Below are 16,475 nucleotides of genomic sequence, written 5' to 3' on the forward strand. Positions count from 1 at the left end.
CATTGTATGATGGGTGGGAGGATATATTGGTGGACACATTGGGGTACATTGTATGATAGGTGGGAGGATGTATTGGGGTACAGTGTTACTGGTGGACACATTGGGGTATATTGTATGATAGGTGGGAGGATATATTGGGGTACAGTGTTACTGGTGGACACATTGGGGTACATTGTATGATAGGTGGGAGGATATATTGAGGTACAGTGTAACTGGCGGACACATTGGGGTACATTGTATGATAGGTGGGAGGATATATTGGGGTACAGTGTTACTGGTGGACACATTGGGGTACATTGTATGATAGGTGGGAGGATATATTGGGGTACAGTGTTACTGGCGGACACATTGGGGTACATTGTATGATAGGTGGGAGGATATATTGGGGTACAGTGTTACTGGTGGACACATTGGGGTACATTGTATGATAGGTGGGAGGATATATTGGGGTACAGTGTTACTGGTGGACACATTGGGGTATATTGTATGATAGGTGGGAGGATATATTGGGGTACAGTGTTACTGCCGGACACATTGGGGTACATTGTATGATAGGTGGGAGGATATATTGTGGTACAGTGTTACTGGCGGACACATTGGGGTACATTGTATGATGGGTGGGAGGATATATTGGGGTACAGTGTTACTGGTGGACACATTGGGGTACATTGTATGATAGGTGGGAGGATATATTGGGGTACAGTGTTACTGGTGGACACATTGGGGTATATTGTATGATAGGTGGGAGGATATATTGGGGTACAGTGTTACTGCCGGACACATTGGGGTACATTGTATGATAGGTGGGAGGATATATTGGGGTACAGTGTTACTGGCGGACACATTGGGGTACATTGTATGATAGGTGGGAGGATATATTGGGGTACAGTGTTACTGGCGGACACATTGGGGTACATTGTATGATGGGTGGGAGGATATATTGAGGTACAGTGTTACTGGCGGACACATTGGGGTACATTGTATGATGGGTGGGAGGATATATTGAGGTACAGTGTTACTGGCGGACACATTGGGGTACATTGTATGATAGGTGGGAGGATATATTGGGGTACAGTGTTACTGGTGGACACATTGGGGTACATTGTATGATAGGTGGGAGGATATATTGGGGTACAGTGTTACTGGCGGACACATTGGGGTACATTGTATGATAGGTGGGAGGATATATTGGGGTACAGTGTTACTGGTGGACACATTGGGGTACATTGTATGATAGGTGGGAGGATATATTGAGGTACAGTGTTACTGGCGGACACATTGGGGTACATTGTATGATGGGTGGGAGGATATATTGAGGTACAGTGTTACTGGCGGACACATTGGGGTACATTGTTTGGTACCTGTTGGGTTGGCACAGAAATGATGTAATGTATGACTCTCAGATAGATAGATAGAGATATATATATATATATATATATATATATATATCTCTATTACAGTATGAGCAGGCCGCCTGGCTGATGATATTCTCGGTGAATACCTCATATGTAAGTTTCTGGGTGCTGCCTCTGTGGGAGTCCTGGGTGCTGGAACCAGGTGACCCAGGAGCTTCCCACTACACATCTGTCCTTTGTGTTGATGTCCGCAGCCTTTAGAAGGCCGTCTCTGAGGCAATTACACGACACTGGCATTGTTTTAAGAGGAAGTTGTGTGAGTAAATAGAGCAGTTAGGTCGTTTGTGCTGGGAAAAAGATGAAAAAGAGTCGGGTTGACAGGCCAGCGTTATGAATGTCTTCCTTATATTGATGTGAAATAAAAGAATTTTTGTTTGGGCTAAATGAAATAAAGTGGGATGTTTATTGTAAGAGTGCAATAACCAGCCAGGCTCGTCCAGCCAGTACACAGCAGCAGGAGCCAGTTAACCCGTCCCTGCGATACCAGCGCAGGACAGCTAACTTCATGTGCTTTATGTACACCTGTCGTCCCCCCCCCAGATCACTCACCCAGGGTGGGAGCCTCTGAGCTGTGGTGGTGGTTGTACAGAACAACCCCGCACAGCAGCAGCACCTTTCCACTGCAATAAATGCATCCGTTCCCAGCTGGCTGGGAAATCATCCTCGTAGTGCTGATTTATTTATGACCAAATCTGTCTTCCTGTCCTGATGTGATGATACTTCTCCCCCCTTAGCTTAGACCCCACTTGTGTTACAGAAGCTGTCAGTAGTTGTCAGCCAATGTAAGCCTCTGTCTGTCAGGATTATAGTATCGGGAGCAGTGCAGGGGGTCGGACATATCAGTGCTGCTCGTATAGGAGTGTATCCCCAGCCTAAGCATCAGTTTTCCCCCTGGCCACATACGGTACACAGGCTGCAGATGTTATGTTGGGGGTTATATAATATGTGATATTACAGTACTTACACCTCTCTCTTTCTGTGTCGCCCATATATATAGCTGAAAGAAGTGTTTGCACTGACGGAACCTCAGGAAAGCCGAAGATGGCTGCCAAACGGAAAGGCGGCCTGAAACTAAACGCTATCTGTGCCAAATTGAGTCGGCAAGTTGTATCAGAACAGGGCTCAGATATAGGAGATCCTGATCCCGGACTTGTGGAAAACAGTGAACCTGAGGGGGAACAAAAACGAGATGTGGACCCTGCGGAGATCCCCAACTCTGATCAAAGGACTGCAGAGGAAGATAAGCGACGTAGGGAGGTGATAGAGAAATGGGTTAATGGGGAATACACAGATGAGCCCCCTGAAAGGACAAACAAAATCTGTAAGAAAATAGGCTTGGCTGAGCTTCCCCCGGAAGGTGTCTACATGGTACAGCCTAAGGGGTGCAGCGATGATGAAGACAACACCGAGGCATCTAGGGCTTCCCAGGGCAAGAGATACCTGGAGGGGAGAGATTCAGAGAAGGCCGTCTCCAAGGACATAGAAACACCTGCAAAACTAACCTCAGGGGGCCCCACAGGTGAGTTACAGGACCATTACTGCTCCGCACTACCAGCCACATGGCCCCAGTACTACCGCCAGGCCTCGGTATAGTCATGGTGTGCTCTCAGGGCATTTATCACACATTACCCACAAATCCCCCCGAAAGTAAGTAGGAGGAACCGCAGATACCTGCTGCAATCCTTCCAATGCTGCCAGATGTACCAATATCCAGAACGTGGAGATGGCATCAGCTTGTTATAGCCTATACTCAATACTACGGGTGCCGGCTGACGCTCCAACAGTGGGGATCCCGACTCACAGGGGCTATGTAGAAGCTGCAGTGAGCCACCGGGCCCGCAGCGTGGCGGGAACCACACCCCATACGACTGTGTATAAACTATATTGGCAGCCGGCAGAGGGTTCCCCCAGAACCCTCACCAGAAGTATTTGCTGTGTATGTGCTCAGAGACACAGCCATAAATAATTCTGAATTTATTGCGATCTTGGCCGCTAATATCGCACCTAGATCACATTGTAACTGCAATGACTCCTAAATCCTGTGCTATTGATGTATTATTATTAGTATTATTGTAATTATCCTGGTGAGGGCACCATTCTAATACCCATTACAGAGTCTCATAGTTAGATAATCTCAGGTTGGAATTCACCTTCCACTCTCTCTACCTGCCTGGTAATTTGCCCTTGAGACACCATAAACGGGCTGTATTTACTGTGCCGGTTAGACAGCCAGCTGACATTCTGTCTGTCGTTATGTGTGCGAGTGCTTACGCTGTGTACACACCATGCCATTTGGGCTATTGAGTCAAAATGAATAGCAAGTTAGTGCAAGTCGCACCGTGCCGCACATGATTGCATATTGATCCCGATCAGTGGTCCCCCTGCATCTGAGTCAAAAGTAGAAATAGATTGTGTAACACAGTCTATTTCTATTATATAGTAATTTTGGACATTCTGCTTAATGCCTCCGCCCCCCCCCCCCTTCCCACCAGCCCATGCGGGAACTCCACTGATATCAAATCGGTGGCCACCACATCGGGCCCGTGTGTACACACCATTACAGTCAGATGGATGAACAGGGTCCTCTCTCCTTGTGTGCTTTTCTTAGAATATATCTCATCCATCCTGATAATTGTGTCATGTCCCCTTCCGCATCTGTCTTTATTTACAATTCATTTGCCTGGTACTGTAAAGGTGCCCACACACTAGAAAGATCTGCGATCATAAGATGTGCGCATAAATTAGCCTTGAAATCTTTTATCCGTCCTGGACAAAAGATTTCAGGCAAGCGCACATCTTTACCAAAGATTTTTCTTAAGATCCCGTGTGCGTTCCTATGGATCTTTTGTTAAATCTTCTGATCTTTTGTGCAGCACGTAAGATCAGAAGATTTAGCTAAAGATCCACGGGAGCGCGCATCGGTTCAAAATCGGACGATATATCTGTTGATTTATCGGAAATCGGTCTATCGGCCCAAAAATCGTTCCAGTGTGTGGGCACCTTAGGTCGTTATTTTCCTTGTTTTTTTACTTAGCTATGTATTGTCATAGCCCGCACTCCTCGTCTCTGTGTGTGAGTGGTTGGATGGTCTGACTGACAGCAGATATCCTGTTCTCCATGTCTGTGTGTGTGTGAGCAGTTAAGCTGGGTATACACGGATAGATTTGAAGCCCGATGTGGGCGTTCCCGATCGATGGGAACGACCAATCGTTCAAATCGTTCCGTGCATCGTTAACGATGCGCGTACCCGTGCATCGTTAACGATGGTCTATGATCTTTCCTGCATGCAGGAAGATCATAGACAAATCTTTTGTCAAGTGTATCCAATCGTTCCGTGTGTACGCACGATGAACGATTGGATACACTCGTTAACGATGTCGGAACGCTTCCGACATCGTTCCGTGGGTACCCACCTTTAGACTGACAGACAGCAGATAGCCTGCGCTCCCTGTCTGTGTGTGTGTGGATAGACTGTCAGACAGCAGATAGCCTGCACTCCCTGTCTGTGTGTGAGCGGTTAGACTGTCAGACAGCAGATAGCCTGCACTCCCTGTGTGTGTGTGTGTGAGAGAGCAGTTAGACTGTCAGACAGCAGATAGCCTGCACTCCCTTTGTGTGTGTGTGTGTGTGTGTGTGTGTGTGTGTGTGTGTGTGTGTGTGTGTGAGAGAGAGTGAGCAGTTAGACTGTCAGACAGTAGATAGCCTGTGTGTGTGTGTGAGCGGTTATGGTGGGTACACACAGTACAATCCAGTATGAGACTTTGATTATATAGTCAAAATCGCATCAGGATTGCATGCAGATCACATCGGATCAGATAGACAGGGCAGTAAAGACTATATAGTGGAAATCTAATGCAGATAGCAGGAATTGTATGTAAATAGCACAGAGTTAGCAAAGATTGTATAGAAAGTCAAATAGCAAAGGAATCTCACCGTGTGTACACACCATTAGACTGTCAGCCTGCTTTGCCTGTCTCTCTCTCTGTGTGTGTGTGTGTGTGTGTGTGTGTGTGTGTGTGTGTGTGTGTGTGAGAGCGCGACTGCTTAGACGGTCAGACTGTTAGCTTGGCTGCGAGTGGCACTGCTAGGCTCATAATTATGCATGAAGATATAAACAGAGCTGTTTAATTATCCTTCACCACATCAGTGACAAAGTAATTAACAAACATTGTGAGATCAATGAGAAGATGTGTGACCTTCAACAGGCGCCCATAGGAAAGCATTTCCCTCTATGGGACAAGGTGACTCTGCTCTGTGCACTGATACAAACACACACCACTGACTGAGGTAGTGCAGTACACACGGCTACTTCTTGTGACATCTCTGATCACTCAGATTCCTCCTCCTTTAGTGTTTTCCTTCCAAATATAGGCAGCTCCTGCTATTTATATATATCTGCCTGAGTCCTGTGTCCCGTGACATCCAACCAAGGGACACTGGGGGAAGCCGCCTCTGTCTGTGTCTATGGCTCCTAATTGCTTTCAGACCACAGACATTTAGCATAACATGCCCAGTCCACAGACCTGCACCCTGTAGTGTACAAAGGTAATCAGTGTTATTAATGATCACTGATTGTAGTCAGGAACAGTGACACAATACATAGTTACATAGTACTGACATATATCATGTCTTATATCAATTCACCCTTTGGCTAGAGGGTACGGTCTATTTGTTATATCCCTATATATGAATTCTGTAGACAAATTACGATTGCTCATTGGACCCCTGGATGTTTTTTAACCAATAAATGTTTATCCAACCGTATTTTAAATGTATAGAGACCCTAAGGGGTGTATTCAATGGTTTCTGCGAGCTGTGACAGCAAACAGGGAGGGTCAGTATTCAACTCCTCCCCCCCCCCCCCCTTCCCCCCGCACAAGCCGTTTACACCCTCGCTAGGTTTTTGGAGCGAGGGGAAAACAGCGAGGCTCCCTGCATTAGCCGTGCCTCGCTGTCCTCTGGCAGCGAGGATTCCCCCGGAACGTTAAATAGGGTGAGCAGCCGGCGCTGGGTTTAAACAGCGAGAAACACAAATTTTTGGCAATTTAACCCCCTCACCAGCCGCATTGATTACACCCCAAAATGTTTCCGCTTGCTGGCGTGGCTCACCGCAGAGCAGGAGCCTCTCTGGTGGCTTAGGGTAATGTCACAGAGCAAACCTAGAGAAGACTATACATATGGGGCGAAGATGCCAGATGCCGCCATACTTGTACAGCCCTGAGCCGCTCACACCAGTACATGAGGCCGTTCCCCGTACAGCCCTGAGCCGCTCACACCAGTACATGAGGCCGTTCCCCGTACAGCCCTGAACCCGTTCCCACCAGTACATGAGGCCGTTCCCCGTACAGCCCTGAGCCGCTCACACCAGTACATGAGGCCGTTCCCCGTACAGCCCTGAGCCGCTCACACCAGTACGTGAGGCCATTCCCCGTACAGCCCTGAGCCGCTCACACCAGTACATGAGGCCATACCTGTACAGCCCTGAGCCGCTCACACCAGTACATGAGGCCATACCTGTACAGCCCTGAGCCGCTCACACCAGTACGTGAGGCCGTTCCCCGTACAGCCCTGAGCCGCTCACACCAGTACGTGAGGTCGTTCCCCGTACAGCCCTGAGCCGCTCACACCAGTACGTGAGGCCGTTCCCCGTACAGCCCTGAGCCGCTCACACCAGTACTTGAGGCCGTTCCCCGTACAGCCCTGAGCCGCTCACACCAGTACGTGAGGCCGTTCCCCGTACAGCCCTGAGCCGCTCACACCAGTACGTGAGGCCGTTCCCCGTACAGCCCTGAGCCGCTCACACCAGTACATGAGGCCGTTCCCCGTACAGTCCTGAGCCGCTCACACCAGTACATGAGGCCGTTCCCCGTACAGTCCTGAGCCGCTCACACCAGTACGTGAGGCCGTTCCCCGTACAGCCCTGAGCCGCTCACACCAGTACGTGAGGCCGTTCCCCGTACAGCCCTGAGCCGCTCACACCAGTACATGAGGCCGTTCCCCGTACAGCCCTGAGCCGCTCACACCAGTACATGAAGCCATATGGAAATTCCACTTATCCTTTATTTAGGCGATAATAGCTACAGTCTGATTTGTTGCTATGGGAACATCCTATCTGATTGACAGAGGTGATTTGTGGGGTTACACTGTTCCTGCTACTATGGCATTCTCGGCTCTGTGCCGCACTACACCCCAGTGTTTAGTCTTAGAGAAGTTTATGGTGACCGGTATAGAGCTGTGTACACTACAGGGCTCCCACTGCACACAATGTTCTTAGCTCTCATTTCCCTCATTTATAACATTAAATCATTTCCCATAAACTCTATAGTATTCTAATGAAACCCTGTAAATAACTTGCATTACAGATCTGTGCGATTCCAGGAGTAACGTGCTGTTGTATTCTGTGCACTACGGACGTTGGGCCGTGACCATACCCGCACAGGAATCGGCATCACAGAACTTAGCATGAGAAATCAGCGCACACAGATGTCAAATGACATACGCCAAATTGATCATTTATGATGCACTTTTTGAGTGCAAAACGCTCTTCATGAGAGTGAATGGCACGGGAAGTGGCACCCCGAGAGCTGCTTCCTGCGACTTCAGCCGCCATATAAGAAGACGCATCTATAAGCTCTGTGTTAAATAAGTGCAAAAGAAAAAGGGTTTTACACAGTGCCCACAAATTGTCAGTCATTCACTTCCCCCTATCTCGTTGTAGACAAACTGGCTGATGGATGTGCCTGAAAATGGGCCCATCTGGGAGAGGCGGAGGCCACGGAGCACATACACGGAGCTCATACAATGACGCTCCATTCTTAGAACTGAAGCTGCCAGCACCATGCGCTACATACAGCATGTAATACACTGATATAAATGATCAGTTTGGGAGAAGTCCTATAGGACCATGTTGCAGCGTCTCTTAGTGCCTTTGCCAGATGACCATGACCCCTCCAGTGGGCATATAGTCACAGTCACACCCCACATTCTGTCATATGGCCTTGGTCTAGCACAGGACTCATCCAGCGGCCAGAGGGATCTGGGCAGTGCGATCACATTGATCCTTTTGGAAGCGCAGGGTTCCTATTTCTTCTGGCATATACTTTTTAGTAGGTGGTACTACCAGGTGCCCGGCAGCATCTAAGTGGAAGCGCGGACTATTTATTTCTTTTTTCTGTATACATTGATTCTTACAACTTAGAATACAGATACATAGAATTCCGTTACCTGTAGGCACCGGCAATTGCGTCTGCAATATGAGCCAGATGTACTAAGCTTCAAAAAGTGATGAAATAGAGTGATGAACTACCAGCCAATCAGCTCCTACCTGCCATGTTACAGAAAGTGTTTGAAACATTTCAGGCAGGAGGTGATTGGCTGGTTAGTTATCACTCGCCATTTGAAGCTTAGTACATCAGGCTGTGCCCGGTCCACATGTGCACTGCAGAAACGTTTGTAATTGTTCCTCAATATAAAACAAACTTTCCATGTATAATAATGACATCAGTTTTCCATAGCTGCCAGTACGCGGTTGCGCGGGTACAGCTATAGCAGGCAGCGTGATAGACGGGACTTGGCTCTCCTTCCTTTATATTAGGCCAAGGCGGGAGAGCAGAGACATTTATGAAAACTTTGTTTAATGTACTGAAAAGCCATCGCTGAGAACATCTAGGGAATTGATTTTCTTGCCATTGATGAACTCCTTTTTATTTTACCACAGTATTAATTACTTTTTCCTTTTTCTTTTGACAAATTAATTTAAAAGACATAAATGCTAGCGAGTGAGGCAGGCTGGGAGTGAGGTGCAGGCTGGGAGTGAGGTAGATTGTGCCGGAGAGGAACGGTGCAGGCTGGGAGTGAGGCAGATGTGTGCCGGAGAGGAACGGTGCAGGCTGGGAGTGAGGCAGATGTGTGCCGGAGAGGAACGGTGCAGGCTGGGAGTGAGGTAGATTGTGCCGGAGAGGAACGGTGCAGGCTGGGAGTGAGGCAGATGTGTGCCGGAGAGGAACGGTGCAGGCTGGGAGTGAGGCAGATGTGTGCCGGAGAGGAACGGTGCAGGCTGGGAGTGAGGCAGATGTGTGCCGGAGAGGAACGGTGCAGGCTGGGAGTGAGGTAGATTGTGCCGGAGAGGAACGGTGCAGGCTGGGAGTGAGGCAGATGTGTGCCGAGAGGAACGGTGCAGGCTGGGAGTGAGGCAGATGTGTGCCGAGAGGAACGGTGCAGGCTGGGAGTGAGGCAGATGTGTGCAGGAGAGGAACGGTGCAGGCTGGGAGTGAGGCAGATGTGTGCAGGAGAGGAACGGTGCAGGCTGGGAGTGAGGCAGATGAGTGCCGGAGAGGAACGGTGCAGGCTGGGAGTGAGGCAGATGTGTGCCGGAGAGGAACGGTGCAGGCTTGGAGTGAGGCAGATGTGTGCCGGAGAGGAACGGTGCAGGCTGGGAGTGAGGCAGATGTGTGCCGGAGAGGAACGGTGCAGGCTGGGAGTGAGGCAGATGTGTGCCGGAGAGGAACGGTGCAGGCTGGGAGTGAGGTAGATTGTGCCGGAGAGGAACGGTGCAGGCTGGGAGTGAGGCAGATGTGTGCCGGAGAGGAACGGTGCAGGCTGGGAGTGAGGCAGATGTGTGCCGGAGAGGAACGGTGCAGGCTGGGAGTGAGGCAGATGTGTGCCGGAGAGGAACGGTGCAGGCTGGGAGTGAGGTAGATTGTGCCGGAGAGGAACGGTGCAGGCTGGGAGTGAGGCAGATGTGTGCCGAGAGGAACGGTGCAGGCTGGGAGTGAGGCAGATGTGTGCCGAGAGGAACGGTGCAGGCTGGGAGTGAGGCAGATGTGTGCAGGAGAGGAACGGTGCAGGCTGGGAGTGAGGCAGATGTGTGCAGGAGAGGAACGGTGCAGGCTGGGAGTGAGGCAGATGAGTGCCGGAGAGGAACGGTGCAGGCTGGGAGTGAGGCAGATGTGTGCCGGAGAGGAACGGTGCAGGCTTGAAATGAGGCAGATGTGTGCCGGAGAGGAACGGTGCAGGCTGGGAGTGAGGCAGATGTGTGCCGGAGAGGAACGGTGCAGGCTGGGAGTGAGGCAGATGTGTCCTGGAGAGGGAACGGTGCAGGCTGGGAGTGAGGCAGATGTGTGCAGGAGAGGAACGGTGCAGGCTGGGAGTGAGGCAGATGTGTGCAGGAGAGGAACGGTGCAGGCTGGGAGTGAGGCAGATGTGTGCCAGAGAGGAACGGTGCAGGCTGGGAGTGAGGCAGATGTGTGCCGGAGAGGAACGGTGCAGGCTGGGAGTGAGGCAGATGTGTGCCGGAGAGGAACGGTGCAGGCTGGGAGTGAGGCAGATGTGTGCCGGAGAGGAACGGTGCAGGCTGGGAGTGAGGTAGATTGTGCCGGAGAGGAACGGTGCAGGCTGGGAGTGAGGCAGATGTGTGCCGAGAGGAACGGTGCAGGCTGGGAGTGAGGCAGATGTGTGCCGAGAGGAACGGTGCAGGCTGGGAGTGAGGCAGATGTGTGCAGGAGAGGAACGGTGCAGGCTGGGAGTGAGGCAGATGTGTGCAGGAGAGGAACGGTGCAGGCTGGGAGTGAGGCAGATGAGTGCCGGAGAGGAACGGTGCAGGCTGGGAGTGAGGCAGATGTGTGCCGGAGAGGAACGGTGCAGGCTTGGAGTGAGGCAGATGTGTGCCGGAGAGGAACAGTGCAGGCTGGGAGTGAGGCAGATGTGTGCCGGAGAGGAACGGTGCAGGCTGGGAGTGAGGCAGATGTGTCCTGGAGAGGGAACGGTGCAGGCTGGGAGTGAGGCAGATGTGTGCAGGAGAGGAACGGTGCAGGCTGGGAGTGAGGCAGATGTGTGCAGGAGAGGAACGGTGCAGGCTGGGAGTGAGGCAGATGTGTGCCAGAGAGGAACGGTGCAGGCTGGGAGTGAGGCAGATGTGTGCCGGAGAGGAACGGTGCAGGCTGGGAGTGAGGCAGATGAGTGCCGGAGAGGAACGGTGCAGGCTGGGAGTGAGGCAGATGTGTGCCGGAGAGGAACGGTGCAGGCTGGGAGTGAGGCAGATGTGTGCCGGAGAGGAACGGTGCAGGCTGGGAGTGAGGAAGATGTGTGCCGGAGAGGAACGGTGCAGGCTGGGAGTGAGGCAGATGTGTGCCGGAGAGGAACGGTGCAGGCTGGGAGTGAGGCAGATGTGTGCAGGAGAGGAACGGTGCAGGCTGGGAGTGAGGCAGATGTGTGCCGGAGAGGAACGGTGCAGGCTGGGAGTGAGGCAGATGTGTGCCGGAGAGGAACGGTGCAGGCTGGGAGTGAGGCAGATGTGTGCCGGAGAGGAACGGTGCAGGCTGGGAGTGAGGCAGATGTGTGCAGGAGAGGAACGGTGCAGGCTGGGAGTGAGGCAGATGTGTGCCGGAGAGGAACGGTGCAGGCTGGGAGTGAGGCAGATGTGTGCCGGAGAGGAACGGTGCAGGCTGGGAGTGAGGCAGATGTGTCCTGGAGAGGGAACGGTGCAGGCTGGGAGTGAGGCAGATGTGTGCAGGAGAGGAACGGTGCAGGCTGGGAGTGAGGCAGATGTGTGCAGGAGAGGAACGGTGCAGGCTGGGAGTGAGGAAGATGTGTGCCGGAGAGGAACGGTGCAGGCTGGGAGTGAGGCAGATGTGTGCCGGAGAGGAACGGTGCAGGCTGGGAGTGAGGAAGATGAGTGCCGGTGCAGGTGACATGTGCTGTGATTCTGAAAATCTCTCCCTTTTTTTTTGTATAGGAGAAGCATCCTCGCTCCGGGATTATGCCGCCAACACTATGAATGAGTTCCTTGGGATGTTTGGCTACACACAGCCCAATGTCAGGGATGAGCTTGCTAAGAAAATCAGCTTTGAGAAAATGAATGCTGCTACCTCAGAGCTCATTTCTGCTGAGGACCCACTCAGCAAGCGTGCCAGGTTCTCTAAATATGAGGAGTACATCCGCAAGCTAAAAGCGGGAGAGAAACTGAGCTGGCCAGCACATGTGCTAAAGACTGAAGAACCCAACTCCAAACCTGTGCAGGGCAAAGACAGCGCGTCGACTCTGCAGCCGGTACAGCAGCCCCTCTCAATCAGAACCCCAGGAAACGAGGCAGCCATTGTGCAAGAGCCGAAAACCACCGTTTTGCCCATCACTGTGGGCAGCGGCACTCACATGCAGGGCCTCATGTCTCGAGCTTCCAAATATGACTTTTTTATCCAGAAGCTGAAAACCGGAGAGTCGCTGAGGCCACAGAATGGAAACACTTACAAAAAACCCTCCAAATACGACCTTGAGAATGTCAAGTATCTGCACCTTTTTAAGCCGGGTGAGGGGAACCAGGACATGGGTGGCTCTATTGCTTTTAAAACCGGGAAAGTGGGGCGACCTTCCAAGTATGATGTTCGCAATATCCAAAAGCTCACTCCACTGAAAGCAGCAGCGGTGGTCCCCAGTATCTCCCCAGCTCCACTGACAAGCACTCCAACCACCCCTGTACCTGCCTCCGAGCAACCAGTAACATTGCCTTTCAACACTCCCGAGTACATCAAATCCACCTTCTCCAAGACAGACTCCATCACTACAGGGACAGTCTCCACAGTAAAGTAAGTACTTGCTGCGTCCCACTACAGATGTGACCACAATGACCATGTTAGTAGGAAGGCACAATACAATGCAGGTAGTGCTCCAGGGGTCATGGAGGGGTGGATAGGTGTATGGGGGATAGTTGGGGGCTTGTAGGAAGAAGGTATATAGGTTATTGTGGGGTAGATTTATTAACCTTGGAGAAGTGATAAAGTGTCAGGTTTTTATCACCGGCCAATCAGCTCCTACCTGTCATTTTTCAAACCAACCGTGTAACCTCACAGTAAGGAGCTGATTGGCCGGTGATAAAAACCAGACACTTAATCACTTCACCGAGCTTAATAAATCTGCCCCTGAGTGTCTAGTAGGGATTTCTGTCTCTGTATGTGTGAAGGTGATGGGAACACTGTAGGCAAAGCGTTAGGAGGAGGGGGTTGTCTCTAAGTAAATGACTCTTGGTGTGGGTACCGTACATCCAGATCCGGGGGGAGTGTGGCATGAGACGGAGCTGGGTAGGGAACTTAATGGACTCTAACCAGCTCTGCCCTGTCTTTCTCTCCAGGAATGGACTGCCCCCAGACAAGCCCCCAGAGGATGTAAATATTTACCAGAAATATATTGCCAGGTAGGAGGTGATTTCTCTCTACACCCAGCTGGGTACACGGAATGCATGCTCTGCATGACCTGTGCGGATGTTACATACAGTATAAAGTACATTATACACCAGCATCGCCATCCTCTGTGTTAATCACCATGCGGCACGTTGCATCTCATGAGCACTCACTGGATTCTTTTCTTTTTGTCAGATTTTCAGGCAGCCAACACTGTGGTCACATTCACTGTGCGTACCAGTACCGAGAGCACTACCACTGCCTGGACCCTGAGTGTAACTACCAGGTAACACCCTCTACTTACACTAAGTGCAAGTCTCGCACACTCACAGTGCGCTAGTGTAACCGTCCCCTGCCTTCTTGTGTTCTTTGCTCAGAGATTCACCAGTAAACAGGATGTGATCCGCCATTACAATATGCACAAGAAGCGAGACAACTCTCTGCAGCACGGCTTCATGCGTTTCAGTCCATTAGACGATTGCAGTGTTTATTATCATGGCTGCCATCTAAATGGGAAAAGCACACACTATCACTGCATGCAGGTAAGTATCCGCCATCACACCTGCAAAGGCAAACCAACTCCTGTCACATTTATAGCAAGCATGTCGTCCATCAACCAGTATTCTACCGAGCCCAGTATGAGTATGTCCGCTGCGGTTACCGGGAGTGTGTGCGGAAGAAGGCAGGGCTATAGAGGTGCTGAGGGCAGAAGCAGGGGGATCACTTCTCCCCCCCCCCCCTCCCCCAACACTAAAGCTGGGTACATACAAGAACAACCATGATCATGCAACGATTTCCTTTGAAATTACACGATGGTCTCACGATGGATACAAACACACAGGATCTATACGAGATCAGTACCCAATCGAATTTAGATTGAGGAATCTTTACAGCAGTAGGTAAAAATCTCCAAAGCGCCAGACTGTGGGGGTGGGTTGCATCAGATAAGAATTGGGGATTGGAGCCCAAATTGTCCTGGTGTGTACCCCTACTAAGACTGAGTGCAATCTTTGTCAGATCCAGATTACAGATCCCATCAGTGCTGACCAAACGGAAAACAGCAATCTGTTGGGAATTGCACTAATCATATACGGCATCAAGAGAGGATTCAGGAATGGTGAATTCTCCTGGTGCGCTATTATAAGCTATAATGTTATGTAAACATGCTAAATATACACTGGACCAAGAACGATGCAATACTGGGAACTTCGTTTGCGCATTAAAGTAATAGAAAACTATTTATTATTCATTGTGCATATAAAGAATCTGATGTAGCCAGACCCTGTAACACATCACACATTACATGCATGATACACATAAAGACAGCACCCTGCTTTATTATACACCCCACCCTGAGCCATCACACTGCTTCGGTAACACCCTTCTCCTTGATGCTGCATGCAGGTCCTATCTAGCCCAAATATACAGGCAACACCCTCTTGTATTGTACATAGTGGTGACATCTGTGTGCCCCTCTACTCGTACACGATCACCTTTCTATATACATCTGTGTGCCCTGCAGCACTACCACAGAGAGCGTGGGATGGCCAGGGACTTTATGCTTCTGACATTCATAAAATGGAACAAATTAAACAAATGTGCTGTGTCCACATACAGCTATCCTCAGAACAGCCAAAGGGTCCCGATTACTGTTCCACAGACTTATAATAGAAGTGCATAAAGATTATCTATACAGTATATCACACACACTACTACACTCCCAACATTTGTAGTCAAAGGAAAACATTGTACATTATGAATGTGCGGTGTCCATAGAATTCTAACAGCAACCAAAGGAGCATCTAACAGCGGCTGTGCAGTCACCTCCTCACGCCAATCCCCAGCAGCAGGTCTCACTTCCAGAGCAGCAAGGTGATGTCACAGTGTAATGACATAACCAAGCCTCAACCACATTTAGTCACGGTGGAGACTTTGCCAGTGGGTCATGTATGCATGTATGTGTGTATATATATATATATATATATATATATATATATATACTGTACATATACACACATCCCAATCTTCAACGTATGGTTACAGAATGTTGTAGATGACGGTGGTGCTCCTGTGGTGTCTGACTGGGTGCTGCTCAGCCAGTATTGCACTGTGTATATAGAGAGAGATTACATGTTTTAAATAGGGTTGGTTGACTATGTCTATGTCAATCCAAAAAGGTCGACACAAGTAAAAGTCCAGCACATGAAAAGGTTTTTAAGGTTCTTTTGGTGTCAATGTCAACACCTCAGCACATGGCACCCCAATTAGTGTATGGTGTCCGCTCGCAATGCTCTGTGCCAGGTGCCTTGTACTGCAGCATACGGCACACTATCATTCCCAATCAGAGACCGCATGGATGGTAAAGATTGTAAAAGTAAAAAAAAAAAATGTTGACCTTTTGAGCAGTTGACCGCATGTATGTTTACCATGTGGTGCCAATCTACTGGACCTAGACATTGTCAGCCATAAGATACCGGGATCCTCAATAACAGCAGGGTGTAGTCATATCACCGCTGCCATCAGTCCAGCACCAGCCTGTCTGTCCTTGCTGTGAGCTTTCTATCCAAGCAGGGACAGAGACCTGATGTTGGACTGATGACAGCAATTATGCAGAAGGCTGGGGATGTACCCCATACAGGTTACCCAAGCGATTGTATACAGTGATGCATGTGGAACAAGTAGAGATACTATCTATCTATCTATATATATGTATATGAAGAATGAGCATGGCAAACACTTTTTATAATGAAGCAAAAAGCCAACAAGTGTACAGACAAGTGATCACGGCACTACTGTCAGCACTGATACAATACGATGGTGTCTTGTGACAGCGCAGTAAGTGCCCGCTATATTCTGCTGCATGAAATTAATTCAGCCGTATGTAACAGGC

The 16,475-nt window shown here is 50.1% G+C and overlaps 1 protein-coding gene and 1 long non-coding RNA gene across 14 annotated transcripts in view; one reads left to right on the forward strand and one right to left on the reverse strand.

Moving 5' to 3' along the window:
* The window catches only part of CASZ1 (castor zinc finger 1), a 233,053-nt gene that overhangs the window by 201,802 nt on the left and 14,776 nt on the right, over positions 1–16,475 (forward strand). For 8 of the 9 annotated variants that reach the window (XM_083163469.1, XM_083163473.1, XM_083163470.1 and 5 more), the window contains 5 exons: positions 2,413–2,934; positions 12,148–12,994; positions 13,537–13,599; positions 13,781–13,871; positions 13,963–14,127. In XM_083163469.1, coding sequence (XP_083019595.1) covers positions 2,457–2,934; positions 12,148–12,994; positions 13,537–13,599; positions 13,781–13,871; positions 13,963–14,127 — 1,644 coding nt within the window. In that variant the 5' untranslated portion in view covers positions 2,413–2,456. The remainder of the gene's footprint in view (positions 1–2,412; positions 2,935–12,147; positions 12,995–13,536; positions 13,600–13,780; positions 13,872–13,962; positions 14,128–16,475) is intronic. The other variant, XM_083163467.1, reaches the window with a different exon arrangement.
* The window catches only part of LOC146043073 (uncharacterized), a 187,806-nt gene that overhangs the window by 130,313 nt on the left and 41,018 nt on the right, over positions 1–16,475 (reverse strand). The gene's annotated exons all lie outside the window — the stretch shown is intronic.

The sequence above is a fragment of the Crinia signifera genome, chromosome 19, assembly GCF_055691185.1.
Source record: "Crinia signifera chromosome 19, ASM5569118v1, whole genome shotgun sequence".
Taxonomy (NCBI): Eukaryota; Metazoa; Chordata; class Amphibia; order Anura; family Myobatrachidae; genus Crinia; species Crinia signifera.